The 27,202-nt window shown below is 38.8% G+C and overlaps 2 protein-coding genes across 10 annotated transcripts; one reads left to right on the top strand and one right to left on the bottom strand.

The window, feature by feature from the left end:
* Window positions 1-946: 946 nt before the first annotated feature.
* On the bottom strand, window positions 947-9,814 carry pfdn4 (prefoldin subunit 4). Its single transcript, XM_030733888.1, has 4 exons — window positions 9,752-9,814; window positions 5,434-5,541; window positions 3,706-3,846; window positions 947-1,301 (listed from the first exon to the last, which is right to left on the bottom strand). The coding sequence occupies exons 1-4, from the start codon at window positions 9,776-9,778 to the stop codon at window positions 1,170-1,172; spliced, it is 408 nt and encodes a 135-aa protein (XP_030589748.1). The 5' UTR covers window positions 9,779-9,814; the 3' UTR covers window positions 947-1,169.
* Window positions 9,815-11,222: 1,408 nt separating this feature from the next.
* bcas1 (brain enriched myelin associated protein 1) lies at window positions 11,223-26,510 on the top strand. Of its 9 annotated transcripts, XM_030733595.1 has the most exons (16): window positions 11,257-11,403; window positions 11,520-11,578; window positions 11,793-11,877; window positions 14,435-14,706; window positions 18,986-19,165; window positions 20,104-20,163; window positions 20,474-20,509; window positions 20,796-21,011; window positions 21,139-21,219; window positions 22,785-22,826; window positions 22,953-23,018; window positions 23,279-23,317; window positions 24,117-24,239; window positions 24,353-24,433; window positions 24,788-25,006; window positions 25,515-26,510. In XM_030733595.1, exons 2-16 carry the CDS (start codon window positions 11,537-11,539, stop codon window positions 25,593-25,595), a joined length of 1,623 nt encoding a protein of 540 aa, XP_030589455.1. In that variant the 5' UTR covers window positions 11,257-11,403; window positions 11,520-11,536; the 3' UTR covers window positions 25,596-26,510. The 9 variants fall into 9 exon arrangements, with proteins under 9 accessions (XP_030589454.1, XP_030589458.1, XP_030589455.1 ...); XM_030733598.1 differs by lacking the exon at window positions 24,353-24,433 and having other exon boundaries at window positions 11,255-11,403; XM_030733597.1 differs by lacking the exon at window positions 21,139-21,219.
* Window positions 26,511-27,202: the final 692 nt, after the last annotated feature.

The following is a 27,202-nucleotide window of genomic DNA, read 5'->3' as shown; positions in this document are numbered from 1 at the left end:
TGTTCAGCAGGAACCCTACAGGGAGGGGAAACTTGTTAATTGCGATCTTGATTCTCCAGAGGTGTCTGCTATAACTTCAAGCTCTCTACTTCTTTTCCCTTTTTTTTGTTCCCAGATATTTTATTAGCTCATGCAGGCCACACTTGAGGGCACAATTTAATGAGGTTTGTGCATTGTTATTTGTGAGAACCACCAACCATCCAGAACACTGTATGTGGAGGATTAAAATAGAGGCAGGACATTAAAGACAACATAATTCATCTTTTAATTCTGCTGAATTGTTACAGATCAATGCAGTGCATTTTAGTTTGAACTGGACACTATACTCCCCCCTGACAAATACATTTTTTAAAACTGCACTAGTACACTCTTCTTAGTCTGATAATTTGTCAAACCTCTCATCAGCTAGTCTGAGTGGCTATTTCCCTTTACCTTTTCAAAAATGACCACCCTCTGAAATCAAGCAAGTTTCATGGATTTCATGGCAGTTTTACATCTTCAGCCCCATATTTTAAATTACATCTGAGCAGTATGGCGACGTTTTAAAGCAGCCATCTCATTTTGTGCACTAACTCGGCCTTTGTGTGTCACAGTGAAGCTTCACTGGCTGAAAACATCTATTTATTGTTTTTGTAAAAAGACCAAACTTTGATTCATTCTGTTGAGATTTTTAATGATTGATGAGAATGATGTCAAAACTTTCCAAAGAGTACACATCTGTGTACCCTAAAGCTTAATGATTGATGAGTACACTGATGTGTCAGAAATGTTTTGTCCAACCTTTGACAGCAACAATAAACAAATAAGACTTCAAATTACGCCGATTCCTGTGTTGCATTTCAGACTTTGTTAAAAGAAAACAGACAGCTTTGTAATATTTTAATTTCTAGCAAATTTTTAATTCAGTTTGTTCAGTGAAAACAATTAAATATGAGACCACTCGAAATACATTAGAAATGAACTGCATTTATTTAATTGCAAAACCTTTATTTTGTCGACCTTGTGAACACGTTTCTCAAAACTAAACTGCAGACACGTCAGCGTGAATAAACAAAGCAACCAAACTGAAGCCATTGACGTGGATGTCTTTTTGGCATGTTGTGAATCTGATACAGGAGCTCTGTGGAAAAGTCCGTACTGGGGTCAACTGTCAAAGTCCCCTTCACTGCTCAGCTTTCATCTGCCTCCAGGTTAATGTTGTTACCAAACTTGGCATAAAGCTGCACCTTCAGATCACCCAACACTTGCTGTATCGCTGACACTTGTTTCTCAAGGTCTTGAACCTCTTGCTCCAGTGTTTCCTGATTACAGAACACAAGAACTCCAATTACAGGACAGACAGTTCAATTTCCCCACAAGAGGCAAGCAACAGACATAAGACATTTCCTAAACCAATTTTACCAAATGACTCCATTTGTGTCATCAAAAGCACATTCTGAACACTAGGGGAGATCATTTTAGGCAAGAAATAATCTAAAATGACTGATATAAATGCACATTAAAATATAATCTGCTGATATAATGACTGAGCCATCTTCAACACATTTGTCATTCAAGGTCTGCAGCAGGCTTCTTTCAATCAATCAGTTCAGGGCTGTGTAGTATGTGCTATTGTGACGAAGCAGCAGCAACACCACAAGGACAAATGGAGACATAATGGAAGTTGCAGAAAGGAGAATGGGGTCTAATCTAAAGTCTCTCTTGGCTGAAGTCGGCCGTGTCTCTCATGCAGCAGCCAGAGCACTGGCATTGCTGTAGCAGGTGCACCAAAAATGCTCGGCAAGCTCAAATTTAGACTTAAACTTGGACTTTTGTGAACAAGAATCTTTAAAAAAGGAACTGAATTATGAATGCTTGACAGACACCGATAACAATGACAGCTTTTTTGGACTGAGCACCAGGATGACAATAGACTGTTAAAATAATGTACCCAGTGGAACGGGTGCATTTCAGCAATGGAACATTTCTAAAAATAAGCTCAATTTGACATAAAAGCATTCCATTTGTCAATTATATATTAGGAGATAACTGCAGGAATGCACAAGTATAATTCAATTCTCAATGATCAAAAAAAAAAAAAAAAAAAACTAAACTAAACTTCCCCATTGATTTATGAAGCATTTATTAGTCTAACCAACAAAAAGCTGCTGCCCATTTTAGGAACAAGTTGTTCACATCTGAAAAACACATGACATGTTTTTGTAATTGTGATTCACAGCTAGTAAGCAGTAGGTATAAATGAACAGGCATTTAGCACTGTGTGTCCATGCACTTCTCAAAGTAATTATAAAAGTACACAACAACCACATTTGTCAAACTGTGCTCATCAAGTCTGTTTAGATGAGTTCTGAATTTTGTGCGTGCTATAATATTTCCAACTTAGAACACCAACACGGTTTATTTATTAAAAAAAAAAAAAAAAGTTTATTTTAGACAACTTTACAACAGCGACTGAACAGGGGCAGAAAAAAAAACAAAAAAGAAAAAAACAGGTGAAATTCACTTTTCCAGAACATTTTGGGACTGCGCTGTCCTTCAGTTCTGACAAGCTGAATTACAAAGGAACAGCGTTAATTTCAATGACGAAAAATTTTCGTCATAGTTTTCGTCAACGACCCTTTTTTTTCATGACGATATCAAGACGATAACTAAATAAAAACAATGACAAAAATTAATTGACACTTTCGTCAACGAATGAAAACGAGACAAAAATGCTTGGCGGGGATGATATCCAATCAGAATTTTTGTCATTTTGTAACAAGTTAGGAAAACATCCAATCAAGCGCACAGCTGCATACATTTGCTCTAAACCCGGGAAGACCAAACCAGCCTGTGATTTGTCTTTACTTCCGATAGAACTAAGTTACCTAAACAATGTCAGCAGGGAGAAAGAGAAGAGCCGATGTATGGACACATTTGTCCTCTGACGTTGTGACAAACAAAACGATGTGTAAACCATGTGGGGGGACTATCTCGGGTAAAAACACGACAAATCTTAAACGACATCGGCAAACCAGTCACCCAAATCTCCATGCAAAGGTAAGCATTTTAATGTCATGCAGGGTAAAGTGTTTTTCCCAGTTTAGAGTTTGTGTTTAGAGAAAATCTCCACACCGCGGTGGATTAGCCTTTCCTAATCTTAGTCCTGAACACTGCCCTGTACCTTTCAGAGCGAGTCCTGCTGTAAAACGCTCGTATTATCTCAGTAAGGTGGTGTTAATGATCAGGTGTGTGGGAAGCAGGTGAAACGCTAATGTTAATATTATTAATAATATTCCATAACTTTTAATAAATGTTTAATTTTGTGTAAGTGTGTATAATAACTAATTCAAGGGAACTGAAGAAAAAGCATTTACATTTTACACCCTTTATATTTTAGTCGACTAAATCGACTGTAGATTTAGTCGACTATATTCTTACGATAATTTTGTTGACTAAAACAAACTATTCAGATGACTAAATTATGATTAAAACTAAATTACATTTTCGTCAAAAGACTATGACTAAAACTAAATCAAAATTTGCTGTCAAAATTAACACTGCAAAGGAATGACATGACCGGGACAAATCTTTGGTTCACAGACGTTCTGATTTGAGAATATAAATACCAATCAATAAACACCACTGTTTCCTAAAACATCAGTAAATGCCAGATTTGAGAATCTTACAGGATAGTGAGAAAGACACCCTGTGCATTACACTTACCTTTGCAGACTCCAGCATCTCTTGTGTTTCGTCCTGGGAGTGATTTATAAAGACATCACCGATTTGATAAGGGATAAATAGAGAGCTGTCATCAAACAGCATTAGGTCGTCGCTGGCATCCTGCAAGTTCTGAAGTGTTTTCTGCACAAAGACATGCACAGTTAATTAGTACGAGCTGGTACCAAATCAACCTTGGAAATTTAGGAGATGAATTGCCAACCAGGCCACAGTGCACGATTAGTTTGTGTCACAGTTCAAGATCGTTTGTTTAATGTGTTATTTAAAATTTTTTTAAAAATGGATTTGAGTTTGTTAAATAACATTTAAAAATAAATAAATAAATAATGGGGTTTCCATGAAATCACTAATGGACTGATTCAGTAAACATTCAATTAGCTTGATGGTCTAAATTATCTTAAAATAAGAAGGTCACAAATGACCACACCTTATGAGAGAGCAGCTTCTTACTCAATATGAGAATTTGGTGCAAGCCAGACTTTCACACACATTTTTCTCTGGAAGCGGCACAGCATTTGAGGCTGAGCAGCACAAAAATAAGAAGAAAAAGAAACAGCCTTTATTGTCCTGCAAAGGGTAAATTCAGGTGTAACAGCAGCCACTGATATAAATAAAGTTATATAGATATAAATAAAGTTCTGTCTATCAGAAACCATTTTCTGCATGCCACGATGCTGCAATTAATTAAGTCAAAGGAAATTATACAACTGGCTTACTAAGGTTTCTACAAAATCCTGAATGACTCCATTCTGTAACAGCTGAAGGACTTCTTGTGCAATTTAAACATTAATCTAACACCCTTCAGTGTAGGGTGGCAGGGGAGGATTGCAGGGGTCAAGGCATCTGACAAAGACAGAGCTGTGTGTCAAGGTGAAGCTGGTCAATCTATGTTCTCAACCTCACCTATAATAAGATCAGATACAGACAGCAGAAATGAGCTTCCTCATAAGGGTTTCTGGGTTCAGCTTTAGAGATGGGTTGAGGAGCTCAGTCATTCAGGAGGGACCAAGTACAGCTGCTGCCCTGCTGATCAGAAGGAGCTGGTTTAGGCATCTGATTAGGATGCCTCCCGCATACCTCCTAGGTGAAGCAAGTCAGGCATATCCAAATGGGAGAAGACCCCAGGACATGCTGCAGAGATTACATCTCTTGACTGGCTTGGAAATGCCTCTGAATCCCCTCCCAAAAGAGCTGAAGGAGGTGGCTGGGGAGAGGGAGGTTTGGGCATCTGCTCAAACTGCTGCCCCCATGACCCAGACAAGCAGTAGGAAAGTGGGTACATAGAATATCCGTCCACCCATCCATCTAGACAGTTTTTTTAAAAACCAAAAAAGGGGGGGTGTTTTGCCACTGCAAGTAGATGATCCAGTTTCAATGTCATTTCACACTCTAAATCCTGAGGTGGAGTTGGCTCAGGAGGTAGAGCAAGTCGTCTACTAATCGGAAGGTTGGTGGTTTGATTCCTGGTGGTTCTGCATGCTAAAGTATCCTTGGACAAGATACTGAACCCAAAGTTGCTCTCTGATGCAACTGTCAGAGTATCAGTGTGTGTGGATGTTAGATAGAAACCACTTATCTTTAAAAGGAAGTGCTTGTATGAATGGATAAATGCAAACGTGTTGTATAAAGTGCTTTGAGTGTTCAACTAGAGTAGAAAAGCACTATATAAGAACTAGTCATTTTACTTAATCCCATCCCACTGGTACTCACTTTTTTTTCCAAGATCTCATTTTTGAGCTCCGTCATCCGACTCGTGTTCCTTGCAAATTTATTGATCTTCTGCTGGTCTTCAAAAGTGACGTTCACATCTTCAACTGCCTGCAAAAAAATGAAAAGAAGAATTGAGCACGGTGGCGTGGTGGTTGGCACTACTGCCTCACAGTTAGAAGGTCTGGGTTTGATTCCACCTTGGCCCAGGCCTTTATGTGTGTATGTGCCCCATGTCTGTGTGGGTTTCCTCCCACAGTCCAAAAACATGCAGTATTAGGTTAGGTTAATTGGTCACTAAATTCCCCATAGGTGTGAATGGTTGTCTGTCTCTCTGTGTTAGACCTGCAACAGACTGGCGACCTGTACAGGGTGTACCCTGCCTCTTGCCCTATGACAGCTGGGATAGACCTCAGCCCCCCTGTAACCCTTAACAGGATGTGTGGATGGATGGATGGAAAAAAAAAGAATTGAGTTTTTAGTTCATGATAATCCTATTTGCACTGCTTTGACAGAACTGTCAATTCATTACACTTAGAGTTTCAAGTATCAGTCAGCAGTATATTTTCCAAAGTTAATGTTGTTCCAAATCTGCCATTTATTAACCTCACATGGGTTTCCTCAAGGCTGGCTTTTAGCCATTAGATGTGAAGAAAACTGCCAATACGGTGAAAACTAAAAGAAAGAAAAGTTATTTGTGGTGCGTTTTAGGGCTACAACAACAAATGTCCAAAAATCGATGATTCAAAGTGTTGGCAACAAATTTCATTATCAATTTGTTGTGTCGCACAACTTATTGTGCTATAAAGATACTGTATCTCATTCCTTAAAAAAAAAAAAAAAAAAAAAAAAAAGTGACAGGTTTCATGATGGGAAAGACACGCACACCACAGCGAGCAGCTGTCCTGACTGAAATCATCCTCAACATAATCATCACTGACACGAGGCCTCTGTCGATGGTGGAAGACAAACGCTTCACTGAAGCGATCTGCACCTTTAATCCAGGTTACACTTCACTCAAGGACACATTTTACAAAGCTCATGGAGAGAAAATATGAATAGACTTTCAAGGACATGAAGACTGCAATTATCACAAACTCACTGTTGATATATGGACAGGTATGAAGCTGCCTTGGGGTTTCCTGGCATTACATCACAGATGAAATGTTCCATTTCTGAGAATTCAAGAAGCAACCTGTTTTTGTGCTTATTTGCTATAAGTCCAAATATTCCATTTCTAAGTAAAGAGGTGGAATTTTTTTTTTTTTTTAATCCTATTTATCGATTGATTAATCGATTATGAAAGTAATCGTCAGTTGCAGCCCTAGTGTGTTTTGTATGGTTGTGTGTATGATTTTGCTGCTGCAACACTGCAATTTCCTTTTGGGGGATTAATAAATTTTTTAAGTTTTATAAAAGACCATCTACTCAGCCGTGGTCCATTACATGTTGAGGATTACAGAGTATCAGTATTACCCTCAACCAGCATCAAATCAGCCAATGTCACTCCATCTTACTCCTCACTCTTCACAATCACTGTATGGATGTATATTCGTGGATTAAGACTGCTGTTAAATAAACAAGTGGACAACTACCACCTAGTGGACAGTGGATTCATTTAGGACTGAGCCATCGGTTCTGACCAGACCAACCTGTTGAGATCGTGGACAGACGAGTCAGCCCCTTATTAACTTTTGTTCATTCTCACGGAGGTCAAACCTGCTTGTACCCAAGTGACATCCTCCAATACAAGAGTTGTCAAGTGTGGCTTAAAAGAAATGTTCCAACTGCTCAACCCAAAGAACAACAGCTGAAAGTGATCGTCTGCTAAGAAGTGATTCACGATGTTTCTCTGCATTTTTGATGTGTAATATCTTTGCTTATATTGGTAAACAGCATTTATGAAGGGCTTATTTATAAAATTAAGAAATGGCCTGTTTTGCAAGTATCTTTATGACTGTGTTATTGTATCTCAAGTATCATCAATCATCAGTCCTTTTTGGCCACTTCAAATATCTTTATAGAACTTTGATTTTATATTTGTTGGAATTTCAGCAGCCATCTTGGTCTTTAAAAAGACATTTTTTTACAGGTCGTGTTTGATATCACTGCTTTCAGCACAATCACACTTTTCCCCATTTTGACATACTGTAATAACATTGTAGGAAAAAAAGTTTGATTTTTTTTTTCTGTGAAAACCACAAACATGTTTAATGAATGTTTTACAACTTAAACTTAAAAACTTATATACAAATTTATACAGTTTTATAAAACGATTTATATTAAAAAGGCATTTTCAGGTGTAAGATGCTAAACAAATATGTGCCACTCCAAAAACAAAGGTTCCTGTCCACAACAAGACAGAGGGGCCCATCACAGGCAAAATTCAATATCACTGTCTGTCTTTCACCACCCTTTCACCCATTCCTCAGCAACCAAATGACTAGCTTGATTTTGCTTTGTCAGCCCAAGCATTAGACATGATGTGAAAGTTCAACTGTAACTCCCGCTAGTTTCAGTGTTGAGCGCGTGTCTTAAAGGAGAGGCAACATGGAGAAACCAAAGCGGCAGAAAGGGGGTGCGGATAAGTTACGTGCAAAGAAATAGAAGAGTGTCACTATAGATGCTACAAAATGTGTAAAGATCACAGACGTGTTTGCTGCTGTAGCCTCTGTAACAGCAATGCTCCAGCAACGGCAGGCTGTAGGTGAAAACAGCAGCAGCGGACAGGGAGAGGAGCAGCCAGAGATGCAGGCTTTTGAAAGGGAAACAGAGGGACAGAGTGAGCGAGAAAGTGTACATAAGCAGGTTGTAACATTAGGATAATACTGTACAGGGACTTTGAGGTGATGGAGGTAACGTTAGCTTTATTACATGAGAATGATGAGCAATGGCAATTGATTAGTATCAATATTTATTGGTATTTGCATACTTCCCAAAATCTGGCAGCCACGGCACCTTAATCTGATAAAATAGCAAACAGTCAAGGCCAAAAAGTGTTGGATAAGCAGCAAGTGTCCATTTTAGGCTACATCATAGCATTTTAGATATTTAGGTTAAAGGTGTGTTGAAAGGTTGCATAGTAGTTTGAATTTGTAGCCTCTATGCTGTGGTTTTAAAAAGCACTCAAACAAGGGAAATAACAGACTTTAAAACTGCTAAATGATAAGTAAAAGCTTTGTAATTTAAGCATTACTAAAGTAAGTGTAAAAAAAGTATAAAAGTGTTATTAGCAAAAGGTATGCCCACATTGAATAAAAGTAATTAATGTATAAGATTAATGTATTAACATATTAGTAAAATAATGTAACTGTAAATTGAAATTTCTAACTCATCTCATGGGAATATGTAATAACTTGTGCATCTCATAATTTTTGATATTCTTGGTGCCCTCCATGACACGCCACTGAAACCTGAATATATTCTAATATAATTGGTACACTGTCCTGAAACTTCTTGTACATATAGGTGTTGGGGTGTTCTCCCTTATAAATAGTCTATTAACCTTTATTACTACAAATGATACAGCAATTATAAGTTTCATTGTCCCCTCCGTGACATGCAAAATACCGTGGAATGTAAAATAAAAGTAATTTTGCCAAAAAAAGATTGCAGCTTCTACCTTGTGACAGGAATGTTGTTTCTGGCTCAAAATGACTTGATATCATTAATTAAATGTTTGTCATGTTCCACATATTATAGGCCAAAGATGTAATTTACAGCAGTTTAAATACAGCCAATGGTCCACATTGTCCCGCACAAACAAACCCTTTGCTCCACATCCAAGTTTGCTGTGATGTGGTGACCCTAATGTGCTGCTGGTCGGTCAACAATATTCAAATATCATTTTAATAAGACCGAGCAGGGTACCAATCGTTCTCTGGTACAGACACTGCAAATCTATTTCTCTTTAATATAAGAAGTTAAGATACAGCAGCATTCGTCGCTTAACTTAGCCAGTTAACAAAAGGCCGACTTTTATTATGTTTGCTAAGTAGCGTTCTTCCCATCACCTGCAGCTATCACAGCCCTCGTTCGGTTATTGTCCTGGTTGGTTTCACCATACAGCTTTTAGGCTCTCGGGAATAACGGCTACATAATCACAGCGTAAATCGAGCTAATTTAGCCAGCTGTCGCTTTACGGCAGCTGCACGAGGGTGTGACGCCGCTTTCCAATACCACCACCACCACGAGGCATTGTGGCTTCTTACCCGCAGACCTACACAACGCCACTTTCTTCTTGCATGTCTGGTTAAGACAGCGAGGCAGTAACTCAAATGCGAAACACTAATGGAGCTTTACAAAGAAACATTTCCCTTACCACGGATGATTTCATGGTCGCTGCCATCTTCGCTTCTTCGCCTGTCGCTCAGCGGAATAAATATCCCCACACTGCCCCCTATCGGGGACCCATCTAGAGTTTGAACCTACGCGTTGACAACAAAATATATTTTATTCTTACAAATTGTTTTTTTTTTTCTTTTTTGAGCTTTCGTGTGTGTGATTTGTTTGCTTACTTTATTTCAAGTTCAGTTAAATAAAGCCAGATATGTGGCAACACATTCTCCCCTACACTTACATCTAAAAACTAAATTTAAATGTATTTTAAATATTTTTTTTCAGTCATTTTGGTCTATTGTAACAAGTAATTATCTCAATAAATGTATAAATGTGCTTACAATATGGCAAACTAGTTATTGTATCAACCGGAACTGCTGTTCTGTAAATATTTGTATAGCACACAGTACTGCACCCAAATTCAAATATTTAATGAATACACTGTAAGGCTAGCACACCATTAATCCAAGTTGATTTAGACTCACTTATAACACACTATTTGTAGTTTGTAGCACCATCTGAGCTGAAAAAATACAAATATGTCATTTTTACAGTCTGAGAATCAAGAGTCTATCAAGTCTGGATGTGCCACTAGGAAAACTAGTGGGCTGGTACATTGTGAAGAGTTTGCTCGAGGCCCCTCAGCTGCAGGCTTTGCATGAAGTCATACATGCACACTCCAAACAGGGGAATCCAACTCCCACCTCAGTGCGCAGTCTATAGGATACAGTCGAGCCATTGTTTTCATTTTTTTTTTTTTTTAAAGCATGCTTGTTTGTGATAAAACACATTCACATACTTTGATTGACTTATATAAAGAGATGCTGGTTTGTTTAACATTTGACTTCTTCCAGAAGTCAAATAGAAAAAAAACCCAAAACCTTTGTCAGCATTATCATGACCCAGTTACTGACAAAACCAACAAAGAAAAAGATGAGTTCATCTTCGATCCCTGAGTGGTAAACAGACAAGACTATCTGACTATCATTGTGTGGAAACCCTTAAAGACAGAAATTTTGACATATTTTTATCACAGAGCTCTTTGTCAGCCTTGACGAACAAAAAAAAAAAAAAAAAACAAATACCAAAAGAGCTCAACAGATATGTTGCAACACATACGTGTGATTAGATTCATTTTTATCAATAAAGTGAATCATTTAAAAAAAAAAATCTGTGTAAAATGCTTAAAGTTTTCTCTTCAAATCAAATTAACCAGTGCAAACAGAGTTCTTTTAGTTCTGTCAGCGTGGATACATGCCAGAACAATATCCTTAATATACATCCTGTTAGGTCTCTGCCACATTGGTCAACAAAACTGTGTTGGACCGCCTTATCACAGTGGGCTTGGATAAAGTGTCACCTCATTATGATCTTGTCAGGGTATTTTCAGGCTGCCAGAAGGAGATTACCATGAGTTAATCATATCTTTTTCCTAAAGAGCATCAATACTCCACTGGGCGAACAGCGAGCTATTTTTGCTGAGGAAATCCAACTGCTAACTCGAGAACAGACCCACCCATTTTAAAACACACATAAAGTAGCCAGTTAACAACTGTCTACATACATAACTGAGCAAGAGGAGCGGGTCCATCTCAGGTAGACGCTGTTTTCTAAAGGAGGAAATCAAGCGACAGGGTAAGACATTTCACTGAAGTTAAGACAATAGTAAAATTTTTTATTGCAAAAGCCTAGATGCTAACCATTATTTGCATATCATCTTTGTTTCATTTCATTCTATTTCAACCTGTAAGTCCTGACCAGTGAAAAGATGGGAAACGAACAGTCCATCAGCAAAGAACAGCTAGACCAGGTAAAACAATGCAAATTACACAGCGGACCTGACACGCTAAAAGCTGTACATTTTTAAAATGATGTGAGCATCAATCACAAGCTGCACACTCTCCAAAATTCTAGCATGCACTGGTGACAAGTGCAGAGAAAATCTGTGCTTCTCTTAAAATATAACCCACCTTGTAAACTACAAAGTGCATCACTGACATTATTCGTTATTATTTTCTTCACAGAATGGAACGATTCCTGAAAAGCATGAAAATGGAACAGTGAATGGCATCTCTGTAGAAATCACACCTGGTGGACTGGAGATCGGTGGTGAGTTTTATTTACTTATTTATTTTTATTTCTCTTAAGATAATAACATGCAAGTAATCCATGATAATGACCTACAGTGGTGGTGTCACACAAGCAATCATACAGAAGGATGAACTTTTTGTTACTGTCAGACTGATGTCTTTTACAATATCTTGTTTTATATTGTTATATTTTATGTTTGTCTTTCACAGAGAAAAGCTAACTGTTTTTCCATGTTGATTAGTAATGATTAGTCCTCGGGACTCTCAATGCTCTGCAAACACAGTGACTCCCAGTTGCACGATGTCTGAGTCCTCCACTGTAAACTGCAGGCGTTGTCTCAGGAATTGACAGGGCGCAAGTATTTGACTTGTCAAGGTGTGGCGGTTTGTGTCTTCACAATAACAAAAAATACCGTGGGATTCCCATGACACTTACCGACTAATGTTGATGTGCGAAATAACATTCTGCCACTGACATGTAAATTTTCAGCACATTATTTTTGAACAGCTTCAGTAACATCACTGCTGCTGACTTTTATGGCTATTATTTGCATGTTTTTTTTATAATGTTGAAGTAAAATTGTCAGTGTTTGATGTTTTTAAAACTAAATGATACTCATTATGTTTCAAAATTCATCCATAGAGCCCAAAGGAGTTCATTTTGACCTATAGCAGCTGTTACTGACTTATTTTGGGGACGTTTGTCAAGACAGTTTCAAGGAATAGCTTCAGAATCAGAATACTTTATTGATCCCAGGGAAGAAAGTCATTTGTTACAGATGCTCAATTAAAAAATAAATATGGAGCTAGAAAAATATGAAGCCTATATTTAAAAATATGGCACTCCTTTCAAGGTACAATATGTTAAATAAAGATTCTAAATTTAACAGTACTATATACAGTATATTCAAGATATGACAATGGTGATATGGACAGGGTGTGAAGGATTGTCTGCCACTTCAACAGCATTCTCCTTTCTGCCACCACTGTCAGGGTCAAGCGCCACACCCAAAACATTACTGGCCTTGAAGAATACTTTGTTGAGTCTTTTTGTGTTCCTAAAGGCATTTAATGTGTTTAAAAATACTTTTAAACATAACAATTAATTAATAGTTCCTAAATTAACTAATGCTGTGACTGTGATACACCTCAGTTCAAAATGTGTTGAAGAGATATCAACTGAAATGGAATTTGTCCGCATCTACAAATTGAGTTGACCCTGTGGAGTGTGAGGAATACAGGACCAAGAATGCAGAAAGCAAGGCAGGTGAGATTAAACAGAAGGCGAGTCATTTATTAAGCAAAATGTTCATGAAGCAAAACACAAATCCAATGAAACAAAGACCAAAAGAAAAGTAAACTATTACGTAAGGAAAAGGGAACGGAGGCACAGGAAACACTAAGGAATGTAACAGGATAGGTTGATATGAGACACCGGGGCGAGGGAAACAGACACTCTGACGAAGACAAAGAGGAAGACACCATGTGTAAATACACATAGTGGTGACTGAGGCAGAGAGGAAACACCTGGGAACACAGCTGAAACTCACTGGGGAAAAAAGACCGTGCAAAGTAAAGCTGAACAGTACACACATGGGGCAGAAGCGACCAAAAATAAAACAGGCAATTCAATTCAGTTCAATTCAACTTTATTTATATGGCACCAAATCAAACAATCACCTCAAGGTGCTTTATACTGTAAGGTAAAGACTATAAAATAATTACAGGGAAAACCCAAGAGTCAAAACGACCCCCTATGAGCAGCACTTGGAGACAGTGGGAAGGAAAAACTCCCTTTTAAAAGGATGAAACCTCCGGCAGAACCAGGCTCAGGGAGGCAGGACAAAAGACATGCTGTGGAGGAGAGCCAAGGGTGAATAATAACCAATGATTAAATGCAGAGTGATGTATAAACACATAGACTAACAGGGGGAACATCACAGATGGAGACTTGACAATACATGGATAACACTGAGGAGGCAGGGTAACAAACTCAATAATAACTGTAATATCAAGGCACAAAGTGCTATTAACAGAAATTAGGAACATAAACCATTTCTCAAAACCCAAAATGAATAAGGAAATGACCCAAAAATGACCCAAGGACCGTGACAGAAATTAGGGCTGGGCTGCATTTTAATGTAATAACAATTTGTACCACAAGGTGGCACAATAAGTCCATGTAACCTCTGTTTAACAAAGCAAGTAATTTGTTTTTATTTACAATGACAGCCTGGCAAAAGGGAAAGTATCTTGAGGAAACAAAGTAACTAAAAAACAAAAGCAGCACATGTGTGAAAACATCTCAACACACCCACAGGTAAAATGCTGCTCCCTGGTGGTGAAAAGGTTAATTAAAATCTGCAGATGGTAATTACAAAAAGGACCTTTAAGGGGTTAAAGTGCCAATCAGCAGCACTTTTAATCATACAAAGAATCAAATAAAGAACATAAAGCAGGTGCGTTCAACACTTAGCAATTTCCAGTCAGTCTGGGATCAATAACAGTTTCATTCCTGTATTTCAAGATTGCGTGTACCTGTCATTTTGTTTATTCTGTCACTTTTTTTTCTTCAGGTAAGAGTGAAACTACAGTCTGCCAAAATGGTGAGGTCCACTCTTTAAACTTGGCAATAGAACCAACTGCGACAGTCGAAGCAGAGTGTCAGCCTGATGGTTCTGAGACCGTTTCGGAAACCCCCGACACCAACGTCCAGAAGGAAGAGATCAAGAAAAGCAAAGGAGAAAAAGGTCGTCGTAATTTCGGCAAACTATTCAAAAAGAAAAAAGGTGAAGTCGAGAATGCTGAAGAAAAAGGAAAGGAGACTCCGAGTGAAGATCAAACAGATGTAAGTGTTCCTCCCACTGATCCACAGCAGGTGAAGGCACCTTTTCTGTTTATTCTTATCAGATGAGTCTAGTTGTGTTTTTGATTTGTCAATAAACTTGTGAAGAGACGAGGCGAGGCAAGTTACTTTGCATAGCATATTTAGCACAGGGAGGCAATTTAAAGGGATTTTCTAATATATGCAAGAATGTCTGCAGGTATGTATAATGCATGCAGTGCAGTTAAAAAAAATTAATAGTAGTGGTGGCATGTCAGTTAAAAGCAATGTGAAAAAAGTCTTTAGCTTAGGTTTAAAAATGGATACATTATGACAAATCTAGCTATGGCTAATTTGACCCTGTTAACCGTACTTTAGATAGATCACGTTGTCTCATAGAGCTCCGTTGCTGCTCAAAAACAACGACAATAATAATAAACAGAGAAGACGCAATACTTGCATGCAATACTTTGTTAAAAAACAAAAAAATAATAATAATTGAGCCACCCATCTTCCTTTATTAGAACGAGCATAGACGCTGTGATGCGTTTTGAGTCAAAACACCAAATGTGTTGTTCTGTTATTCTGCAACTAACATTAGTGTGCCACTCAGACCGGAGTAAGTAGGAGTGCATTTGCATTTTCTGTTTGAGTAACATTCGCGTAAAGCCCACAACATACAACCTTTTTTAATAAAACAGAAAGTATACATGTCACAAGTTATTTGTCTTTGACAAAGATTAGTGGGCGTGGGCCTCAGTGATGCAGACATGACACAAAATTCAGAGAGCACTGAGATGGGGCTGTCACAGTATATATATTTTTAGTGCCACCCAATATCTCTGCAATGTAACTTAATCCAATACACCATGCAATTTAACAATAACAATATATGCAAACAAACAAAAACAAATAAAAAAGGATTCACAATGTTAGTATTTACACCTGTTATACTACATGAACCTCATTTCTGATGACTCAGTCAACCACGCAGTTATCATCTGTTTCCCGGAAATAAACACAAGCTGTATATTGATTTTCATAATTTAGGATTCAAATGAAGAAGACGCTGCCACTGTGGTTCACACTGATCATCAGGAAGGAAATAAACCTGGAAAAGTTGAACTGTCAATGCAAATAGAGCAAAAACTTGAAGCAGATATTTCAACACAAATGGATGAAGGTGACGTCGCGACCGCCAACACTGCAGAGGAACTGATGGAGACAGCGACAACTGAGGAAGATTCACTGAGTGAACGCGCCGCTGTCAAAGCCGAGGAGGTCGTTAGAGACCCTTTAAAAGATGAAACCTCAAAGTTTGGAGCAGAGCCGGTGGAAGCTGCAGAAAATTTGGGGCCTGAGAACTCCAACTCAAATGATGACACTGTGTCAGAGGGACAAAAGAGAGAGAAATATCTGTCAAAGGAGTTCACTTTCACCATTCCAAAAGCGGTGGCAAGTTGTGTTGAAGCAGTTTTGGCAGTTGCCTCTGACTGCGCTGTGCTTGCGTCAGAGCTGGGAGTAGGTAAAGCAATTACTGAAGACAACAGCAAAGGAGCTGGAGACAAGTCAGCTGATGTAGTGCTGATTGAAACCGCTGAACCTGAGTCTAATGCTGTCACTCCTGAGGCCGGGGAAGCAAATGACATTACCTCCCTAGACAAAGAGGCGGTGACTGGAGTGACGGAAACAATCTCTGAGGTTGTTCACGAGAAGCCAAACTCAGCAGCTGCAAATAAAGACAAACCTGTAAAAGAAGCTGCTTTCCCTTTTCAGACTGAAAATCTATTTAAGGCGGAACCAGATCATGAGGAAGTCCCTCCTGATGATGCTGCTGCAGTTGAAGATGTGCCACCAATAAGTGAGCAAGAAAATATCAGCCCCGTAACCACCAATGAGTCAGCAGAAGAGTGCGATAGTTGCCCCAAAGCAGAATCGAATATTGTGGAAGCTCCTTCTGAATACATACATACAGAGGTGCCTGAAGTTATTTTAAAATCTCAAGTGATTAAAATCAAGCCACAGTTTATTCCCGAGATCATTATTACTGAATACAATGCTGAGGTTGAAGAAGGTATGATAACTGAGATGGAACCAGAAACACTTGAAGAAATACCAGAGGCAGCAATTGATCTACTGGCTCAAGAATTTGAACCCAGAGCTACCGATCCTCAGGAGCCTGAACTGGATAACAACAGCATAGTGAAAGAAGAGGAAATTATAGCGACAGTTTTTGTGCCCCTCTCTGGAGAGCGAGGAGAAAGTCTTTCCCCTTCAGATGAGCCAGTTTCTGGAGAAATGAATGACGAGGTTTTCTCAGATGAAGCTAAAACAGCGGCAGGCGGTGCTGAGGAAGACGCAGCTGTCCGAGAATCATCTGCTAAAGGAGAGGAAGAGGCTGCAAGTTCTGAAAAACCTGCGGAAGAAAGCGACAGAGAAGAGGGAAAAAGTGAAGTATCTAAAGATGCTTAAAGCCGTCACACACCTGAACAAACCCCTGTAATCTCAGAGGAAACTGCAGAAGAGAACCCAAGCCCTTATTACGAAGATGCTACCAGTGAGGCGAAGAACACGCAAGACTGAGTTGTTGGAGCTTGTTTTTCAGAAATGCTGAGGAACTAACAACTGAAGGACACCACAGAAGATTCGGAGCCTTGTGTTTCAGTCTAACAAGAATTCACTGAGAATACTACCTGAGCCGAAACCACCCAGGAGAATGCTGATCGAGGATAGATGCTGTCATGTGTGATTTATATGTGAGGCTTGGGACTGAATCTGAAAAATCTAACCATGGTTTTTTTTTGTTTTTTTTTCTGAATAGCTGGGGAAAGACTGACCAACAAATAAAAATCTGTAATCCTAGAAATAAAAATGTCATTGGTGATGATTTTGCTGCTATTGAGGAGCATTCAGAATATTCTTAAACTGCCATTTAATGAGCCTGTGGCAAAATGTACAAAAGTGTACAAGAGCACTTTCAGGCCGGAAGAAGTTGAATACGTCTCTCTGCAGAGAGCAATACTGAAGAGAAGCACGAGAAGCAGCGCAAACCAGACAGACTCAACATGTGAAGCACAGACTCTCCTGAAGGCAACTCAGGCAGAAGTTCAAACATTGAATGTTTACCTCTCAGGTTTCAGTCAGCTTTAGCTGCTGGAAACACCTACCTGCTGGTTTAACGATCGTTTCACCAGTCTTCAGTGTTACTGTCAACATCAATTGTGTTAATGAAACTTACCTAACATTGTTTTTATCTACCTCATTAGGATCTCCTGTGCGATGCATGCATGTAGTATGTGATAATAATTGAAACTGACTGTGCAATTATTTGTGTTTGTAGGTCAACAAAGGCTGACACTGTTTTAAAAAAAATTGTAAATGCAACAAACCTTCCAATAAATTGAAGAATCAGACACTGAAATATTAATTCAAAGATTCAAATTAATGATTTGAGTAATATTATTGTGCTTAGTGACAAATAATACTTACTTAAAGGGGACATTTTGTGCTCATTATGCACTCTATATTTGTATTCCTTAATTTCATTATATGGCTCCTTAATGCAGTTCCTCAGTTCATCTACTGAGGCAAACTTTCTTAATCTCTTTCCTCTGATTTAATCCTTCTTTCTTCTGATTGGCTGCCCCTCATAAATAAAAGGTCTGTGCTCACACCTGTGTGACTGAGGTGTCCATATTAAGGGTTTCCTAACTGAGGGACAACATATAGAACCAAGAGTGTCAAAAACCTGTCTGAAATCAAGTGCTTTTGGCTCATAATTACCTTCATAGATGCTGACCTCCTTATTTGAACCTTTGGCAACATTTAATCAGGTGCTCATGACAGAAAATCTGAAAGGGCATGGAAAAGGAAGTATGGAAAAGCACAACAGGTCCCCTTTAAAATTGCAAAGGAATAATAAATGAGGCCAAAATAATAAATCAGTATTGCCAGACGGAAAGCAAAAAATGTATAAATAAATTCACTAAAAATTGATCTTAAAACTGACATCGGTTCACTTCAGATATTTTATAGACGCACACCATACGGGGCACAGCAAGGTATTTGATTTTCCTGACATTTCTCAGGGCATAACTCTCACACATTGTTGAATATCAATGAGTGAGGGGTGGGACACACACATTAATAAAAGAGTGATTGTTGACAATGCCCCGAGTAGGCAGAGGCATGGTTGGAATTGTGCTGCCGTCTCAATGCTGCGATTAAGACACTCACTGCTTACATATCAGCTCCGCTGCTCTAACATAATTCTCAAAGGCTAATTCTTTGTGATGGTGTATAGGACCCAGCTAACCTAAAGCAAGAGCCTGAATCACTAACGGAGCCAGAGAGTGTGACTCCAGTCTCCAGACCAGAGGAAGCCAAAGTTCCTGAAACTGACAACGGAAACAGTGAGCCCGTGGAAAGCCAAGAGAAGGGAAATCCAGAAGAGAATTCAGTTATGAACTTCTTCAAAACCCTAGTAAGTGCCATCATTTGGGAATTTAAGTTGGGGTTTTTTTATAGTCTTGTTATTTCTAACAGTTTCATGTCAAATTAGACTGTTCGGCATCATGAAAAGCAAAAGAACAAATCCTTTATCTCTTTATCTGTTGATCTTTTTATTTTTATTTTTTCAAAAATCAAGTTAATCTGACATCTAACTATGCCTCACTCAGACTGGGATGTTTGCTAATTTTTCTGATCATTCAGCATTTACATTTAAAAATGCTGCATTATTTTGAGTGTATTTGTGAATCCTCTTAATTCTGTGTAGTGATATGTGGAGGAGATATTACTCTATGTGGCATTTAAGGTATCCAGAGCAAAAATCTGCCATCATGACAGCGCCAGATGGAAAACTCACAACAAGCAGCTATTGTATTTCCTCTTCATCATGCTGTCTTTTGGATTCATGCCGTTTTAAAGAGTTACCACTGCCCTGGCCCCATGCTAATCAAGTCTTTGAACATGCGGGAATGTGATGGCCTATTGTTCATCCCATAGTGTGAGCTCACAAGGGAGGCCTGTGCGGTTGGAAGTCGAGATTTGTGAAGATAGAGCGAGGGCAGGCCTACGCCATCTCCGGAGCACAATGGCTGTCACAATGACAGCGCATGTACTGTATGTGCTCTGTCAGGGACCTCTGTGGGCCTCAGTCAGCTTACCATAAAGGCCTATGTCTGCATTCATGAAAGGCTTCTGTTTTATCCAAATAATAATTTTTCTGTTTTATCAACTGCATCCTCTGACACGTTGCTTTTTTGCCCTGCTTCACTGGCACACACACACACACACATAACACCATCATGCTCCACGGCGCTCACACAGTTCACTTTTTTTTTTTTTCTCTTGTGGTTTTTTTGTGGATTTCAAAACAAAAATTAAAGACAGGTCATTTTTGTTCCTTTTGTTGCACAGGTGGCCCCTACTAAAACATCCAAAAAGGAAACAGCTACTCCTGATGCCGCAAAAGATCAGGTGAACAGAGGTTCATTTTAATTTAACATCACTCACTCTCTGCTGCTTATTATCATACCATATCTGTGATTGTCTAATACAGACGTCTTAAAGTTTGGGGTATGCGGCGGCAAGTTGCTGTCACACCCTTTTCTGTTCTGTTTCTGTTGCTTGAACTAAGGGTATTCCTGAATGATTATTTTTAAATGGCAGTTTGTTTTTCCAGGACATGTACATAAGCTTTTTTTTTTTTTTTTTTTAATTCTTTTGCACCCTTTGTTTGCTTCAGTTTAACATTTATCTAACTGCTTTCTTTTCTGTTGCAAAATAGCCCCAGAAGGAGACCCAACCAGCAGCAACCACTACTGTGAGCATATAGCCCATGAGTTTTGAGTTTCATAGCCCATCTTGCACTTCACATTAAATTTATATAACTTCTACACATGTTAGGTCCATTTGCATTCCAGATATGGCTCTTTATTTGCTAATTTTACAGAGCAATGCATTCTTCCTGTGTGAAACTGGAATGAAATGCTGTTGCTGATATCATATCAGACAAAACTGCTGTGACATAAAAGTGGGTTGTGTAGAGAGATTCTAGTGGTTTTCCATTGTAAACCATTCCTTTAATATCCCCTTTCTTTCTTCAATAGATTGCACAAATATCTGAACCGCCTGCAGCACCCAAAGGAATGTCTGTCCCGCCGCCCCCACCTCCAGAACCACCAAAAATGGAAATCAAAGGAGAACCAACTGCCAAACCTGTGAAGCCGTCGGCGAAAGAAGAACCTAAAGCTGCTGCAAAGGAGCCTCAGTCCTCAAAAGGAAAATCAGCCAAAGATACTCTGAGCAAATTATTCCGCCAGAAGGTAAACAAACAGCTTTAACTGCAGTTTATGAGATTCAGTCGCTATTTTAAGGAATGGCTATTCGTGCACACATTCGCTGCATGTTAGAGTGGAACACAGTGTGAAACATGCTGTATGTGAATTTGAGGTATTGCTAGGAGTCAAGACCTCCAAAGGCAAGGGTGCTTCAGCAAGTGGAGTCAAAGCCTTGTTCAAGACTGCAGCAGTGGTACAGTAAAATATCCCATTCTCAAACTGACCATGGCTCATCAGTTACTAACTGAAAGAGAGCTCATTCGTCCTGAGGCGGCAGAAACTTGTAATTTACCGTTTCCTAATGGGAAGTTTTGTGAAGTAGCATCATTCCTCTGCTGAAACCTGTTCTCTCAGGAGGAACAGGTTCTCCTATTTGCTAAGAATTAGACAAGAAGATTCTGGTGTCTTTGCATAATACATAAAGCTAAAAATAGAAGGTGATTATCTGAGCTTTAGCGTAAGGAGTGGAAGCAGGGAGAAAGGGAGCTTGACAGGAAGTGATTACATCTAGCTGCCGGCCAGAGAAAGAGTTACAGCAAATAACTACAACTGATCTTTTTTTTTATTTTAGCTTTTATAGAAGTAAAATGAACAAATGCATGTTTTAAACTAATATTTGAGTCCCAAACAGAGCTTTAACTTACAAAAAGAAATACATATTTTGGTGGATTTTGGAGTGTTTTAGCTGAAATATCCTCAAAACATGTTCCATCTATGGGTCACACGTATAAAGGCTCTACATTTAGACACGAACGTACTTGAAGATCGCTCATCATCCCTTGTGTTTATTTTTTTCTTCTTTGCAGTTGAACTTTTATGCTAAGCTAACTAACTGCTGGATTTTGTCCCATACGTCAACACAGACCAACACATCAAACCCAAACTTTCACGTTCAACCTGCAGAATTACAACAGGATGGCACAAAAATGAACACATAAACATTATGTATGAAAAGAGGATAAAATTTGCAACTTAAGTTTACAAACTGTAGGTGAATAAAACAAGAGCAATAAAAAAAATGAATACATGGGAGATAAAATAAATTAAAAACATAAAACTTTTTGAAAAAGAATCACATTTACAACAATCAATAAACAAAACCTAAGTGAGGAAAACAGATTAAAACAACAAAATAACACAAAATCATATAAAAATACATTTAACTGAATAAGTAATATCTATAAAAGATATTTCCAGATGCTCTCAGGTCCTATCACGGTGGCTCACAATCAAAAAGCTGCCTCTCCACCATCTAATGACACATGCCAGAGGAGCTGTGGGGTCACACTTACATCACAGTGCAGTGATCTTTTCTGACTCTTCTAATGCATTTGAACTATTCATTTAACCCCTTTATATACGTTATCATTCACTGCCATGTTAACATATTGAGCACTTCATAAATATAACTTTTCGTGTGTTTTGAGGTTCATATTTGACTCGCTGGCTTTAACAAAAGTGAGAATTTCTTCGCTGTCCTGCAGACAATCAATAAGTCACGTGCCACAGCCAGCTATACAAGTAGAGGTACAGCCAGTGGTAAACAAGCATGTAAACTAGAGTCTGCTTAATCAGGGAACGTTTTATTAATGTGAATATGAATCTACCTCACACGAGGCCTTGCTTGAGATGACTGAGTAATTACAAACCAGCTTGCCTGTGTTACATAACAAACATGCTGTATGGTTAATTACAGGGTTTAAAATGTTCCTCACAGTTTGAATCTGTGCAGAATATAATAACAGTTTTACTTTGCAGGAGACACGAGTGGAGGTACCAGAGCCTGCTGTAGAAGTGCAGGTAAATGGAAGGAAGCTTCTCATTGTTGGGGTTTGGTAGTGTAATGGTCTTCTGGCCCTCTGATTATGCCACATAACCACTTCCAAAGCAGCTTTTATATGTAAAGGTGAATTTCTGTTTGCTTAGATTCAAAATAAGGTCGGACCTCAGGAGGCAGCAGCAAAGGTGGAAGAGCCTGCTGTAGCTGTGCAGGTAAATGAGCAAGAAGTGCTCAGGAATATTAAGTCTTAATTTTCTTCACTCTACAGGCGCCTCTGAGATAATGTTGCTGCAGTTTTATTGTAGCACATATAACATTTCGTGCAGTTAACAGTCACGTTTACTCTTTGCAATTTATCAATTTGTAAAAGAATTTTATCATATGCAGGCTGTTCATATTAAACAATTCCCATCGTGGCAAAAATGAACTCATTGAATTCATGACATGACAAATAACTCTCCCTGTTCTGTAGGTAAAGGAAGCCGTACCACAGCCAGTGGTAGAAACTGAGGTAAATTAGTGGTGTTTAATGTTCTGGAAAATCTACTCCTTTTTTAAAAAAAATAATAGGTGAGATTATTGATAACAATAATTATCTGACCTTTACAGTAGACGTAAGGCCACAGCAATGAGATGGCTGACTTAGCTTTAGCAGAAAAATTGGGAGTACAAGGAAACAGACTTGCACCAAATCTATCTACTAGCGCATAAAGCCACAATTTTTATTATTTTTTTTTATTTCTTTAATATTAATATTTAGACAAGTGGTATACAATGCCTCAGTCAGGGCTCGGCTAGTTGCTTTCAGTCACTTCTGTTTATTGGCTGTGGCTTGATATTTGATGGATAGATATTGGGGTTGTAGCACTCTTCTTTTCTTACGTCGTTCAATAATGAACGTTTTCCCGAAATGTCTAACCAGTTGGTTGTTGATGGAACCCTCACAAAGGGATTAATAAAGTTTAATCTAATCTAATCTAATTTCTTTAAAGGTAGAAATGTTCAAAATGTTAAGTGAATATTGACACAATGATTTATCTTTTTTTTCCTCATTCTTCCTTTTTCCAGATTTTGTCCTATGTGCATGACATCTTGGGCTTCCTTACTGATTATGATTATGTGCCGTCTCTCCGCTCTGATCACAGATATCTTTTTTTCCTGCTTTACTTCCTCTTTCATGTCACAGGTGGAAGCTCCTGTTCTCACTCTGTTGGCTTAATCAATAAGCATCCCTTTCATTTTTTTTTTTTTTTTTTTTTTTTGGTAAATATTCATGATACTCATTTCCCTCTTTGCTGTTTTGGTTAAAGAAGGTGGATTCCTCAAAAGCTGGCACCCTGGAGGCAGCTGCAAAGCCAGAACCGCCGCCACCTGCTCAGGAAGAAAAGAAAACTGCCTCAAAATCATCCTTCCTTTCTTTGTTCAAGCCCCAAGTAAGGAACTATACACTTAAATCTTTATACGATCTTAAAACCTCTGAAAAAGTCTGGGTATGAACTGTGGTGAAATTACAGAACGGCAAGTAACAGGTTAATGTGAATTTGAGGTACTGTTAGATCACATGACCACAAAAGTCCAGGCAGCCTCCACAAGTGGAGTTCGGCTCCTCAGGAAAACTACTGGACTGGTAAATACATGAAATGCATTGCCTCTTGTAAACAGATGAATTATTAACCAGAGTAATTTCATCAATTACGTCTGGTATTAAAACATGCTCTAAACAATTTCTTTGCCGGAAAGCATTTTTCTCCATTTGCTGTTATATTTGCGCGTGTGTCACCATCCCTCATAATGCTGCACATGATGTTGTATCCTAACAGCAGATGTACATCTTAATGCCACTTCATATGCCACCTCAAAGTCCATCTGCACTTAATGAGTAAAGCATATAAGCCATTGGTATGTGTAACAGGCACTGAATCCCCAGCTGGTCTAGGACTGGAATAATTGAATGCTTCATTATGTGCCGCGACACTTTCAGGCTGCTGAGCCGAAGAAGGCGACCCCGACCCCACCTGTGGCAACGGAGGCGGCTCAGGCAGTTAAAACCAAGGAGGAACCTAAAGTGGCATCCAAGACATCAGAGCAAGCTGCAGATAACAAACCGGCCTCCGCGGCCTCCCAAGCTGGAGATGATGCAGCCAGTATGCCCAAAAAACTGGAAAAGAGGAATTCCATCCAGCTGTTCTTTAAAAATCTGGTAAGAAGAAAATTACTTTTCCCCAGATATTGTTGACATTATAAATGTGCACTGTATATTTAGAATTCATTACCCTTCAGTTGGCCCTATATGGTGCAAAGTATTTTTGCACCATATAGGGCCAACTGAAGGGTAATGGTGCAAAGTATTTTTGTGTTATCTCCACTAGATGGCAGCAGACACTCAAGGTGTAGGCCCTACCTTGCTCAAAGCCAAGCAGAGTGATGTAACACATCTGGAAAATGCAGTTTGGTTTTAGTACAGTCACAGTTACTTAAATGTAACTAATTTAATTTTTTTTCTCAGTGTAGTCAGAGTCCACATTCCAAGCAATACAGTTTAATAAATTTGATATCAGTGGAAGAAAGTTTTTCCCATTCCCCTCAACTAAAAACACAATTAAACCTAAAGACTAAAATTAAATACAAATAAAAGTTACATTTTTAAATAAAAAGATGTCCTTTCGATACTGCAACAAAATGTGTCATTTTCTCCCTGCGAATTGCAGACTCAGAAACGTCACTCTACAGATGCCGGAGTCCAGACAGAGCCGCTGACCGCTGCTCCGGGCGCTGAGAAAGCCAAATGAAGCAGAACCGACCCTTAAGTTTTCGTGTACAGTCTCCTTCCCTCCTTCTCACCTGTACTGAGTCTTTATTTCGGTCTCTCATCACCCTCTTTGCTACTTTGACTGCTTTTTTTGTTACTGCTTAAAAGTCATGATATTAAAGGTAAGGTCATCTGAAGGATAAAGGAAAGTGGTCCAAGGTTATTTAGACATATATTTTTGTCACATAAATGTCTTGACAAGTATAGCAATGAGAGCATGAAACATTTTCTACAGACAGTCAATGCGACTTCTCTGTTTGGCAATCTAACACACTGGGCTTATGCAATATATAGTGTCATGCTTTGCTTTGAGCAACTATTTTGTGTTAAATCTTTAAAAGTCAATGTCATATAGGTTCTATTTTTACACTTCACACCAGAAAATTCATGCAGTTCAGGTAATGCAGTGGTTAATATGAAGTACATAGATATAAGTCATAAAAATGCTCTTAATGGAGCTGGTGTAAGGAGCGTTTAAGTTTACATAGCAGAGTGTGCTTACAGATTTTTGAACTCTGTGCAAGTAGACTAAAACAAAGACATACATGCCAGAACAGCTATCCCTACGCGGGACATCACAATCTCTACTGATCTTTGGGGAACTGATTGTAAATACTCAAACAAATGCAAAGAAATGCATCGGAGGTAGCAAAAAAATAGTGTCACTGTGCAAATGTGTCCTCGTGGTACGCTCTGCATTACTCATAAATCACAACCAAGAAGCTTTTATCTTGATTTTAGCACTTTGTGTCACGTCAACTAACAAAAGTCCTCTAGTATCAGTAAACCATGTTAGGCGTACGTGCAATTAATGTCATGCTTTTGTTTGTCGTCATGTAGCGTGTATGTGAAACGTGAGCTATCCTGAAGACAATAAATATAATCACCAACTGTCTGTTTGGGGGGTTTTTTTTGTTTTGTTCTGTTGTTTGTGTGTGCACGTGCACGTGCATGTGCGTGCGTGTGTTTGTCTGTGTGTGTGTGTGTTTGTGTGTGAGAGCTATAATAACAATGAGAAATGTTATCAAGATGAACTATGTTGCAGCAATTTACAAAAAAAAAAAAAACTACCCAGCAAGTCTGGCAAAAAATAAAATAAAAGATGATTTTTCTTGTGCCAGCAATGACATAGCACCCATTTTCATGCATATAAGTTTGCAGGAAAGGTGCGGCATATGCGTCTACACCCATGCTGGGTGTTGAGGCAAATACTGGAAGTCTTGCTCATCTTCATACAAACAAAAAAATCTCATGGCTGCAGTGCAACATGTTCTTTTGGGTCCACGTGTCCCCATAAAAGGCAGAGTCGCTGCAAATCAATATAAGAATGTGAGGAGCAATCCTAACCCTTTATTGTGATGAAATGTTTCTGTTGGGAGTGGCCTCTTCCAAGATGGCACCTCCAGCCACAAGCATGTAAAAGAATGCAAATCGCATTCTGAGGCCCTCACAGTCCACAGCTCTCTCTCCCCGGCTGAATGAGGGTTAGACAGCTGTGCCCGCTGCCGTGGTCAAAGAACCTAGTGAGGGAATGTGTTTTGGAAGAATGGTGTTCCATCCCTCCACTGGGCATTTTTGTTGTTTTCC

The sequence above is a fragment of the Archocentrus centrarchus genome, chromosome 7, assembly GCF_007364275.1.
Source record: "Archocentrus centrarchus isolate MPI-CPG fArcCen1 chromosome 7, fArcCen1, whole genome shotgun sequence".
Lineage (NCBI taxonomy): Eukaryota > Metazoa > Chordata > Actinopteri > Cichliformes > Cichlidae > Archocentrus > Archocentrus centrarchus.
Note: the sequence above shows the minus strand (reverse complement) of the source record. Positions and strands in the feature narration are given on the sequence as shown.

Coding starts and splice junctions, on each gene's coding strand:
- pfdn4 (XM_030733888.1), bottom strand. CDS start 9,778: ATGGCAGCGACCATGAAATCATCCGTG. Junction 5,542..9,751: donor CGACCATGAAATCATCCGTG/GTAAGGGAAATG, acceptor ATTTTTTTGCAG/GCAGTTGAAGATGTGAACGT. Junction 3,847..5,433: donor ATGAGATCTTGGAAAAAAAA/GTGAGTACCAGT, acceptor GTCTTTGTGCAG/AAAACACTTCAGAACTTGCA.
- bcas1 (XM_030733594.1), top strand. CDS start 11,537: ATGGGAAACGAACAGTCCATCAGCAAAGAACAGCTAGACCAG. Junction 11,579..11,792: donor GCAAAGAACAGCTAGACCAG/GTAAAACAATGC, acceptor TTTTCTTCACAG/AATGGAACGATTCCTGAAAA. Junction 11,878..14,434: donor TGGTGGACTGGAGATCGGTG/GTGAGTTTTATT, acceptor TTTTTTCTTCAG/GTAAGAGTGAAACTACAGTC.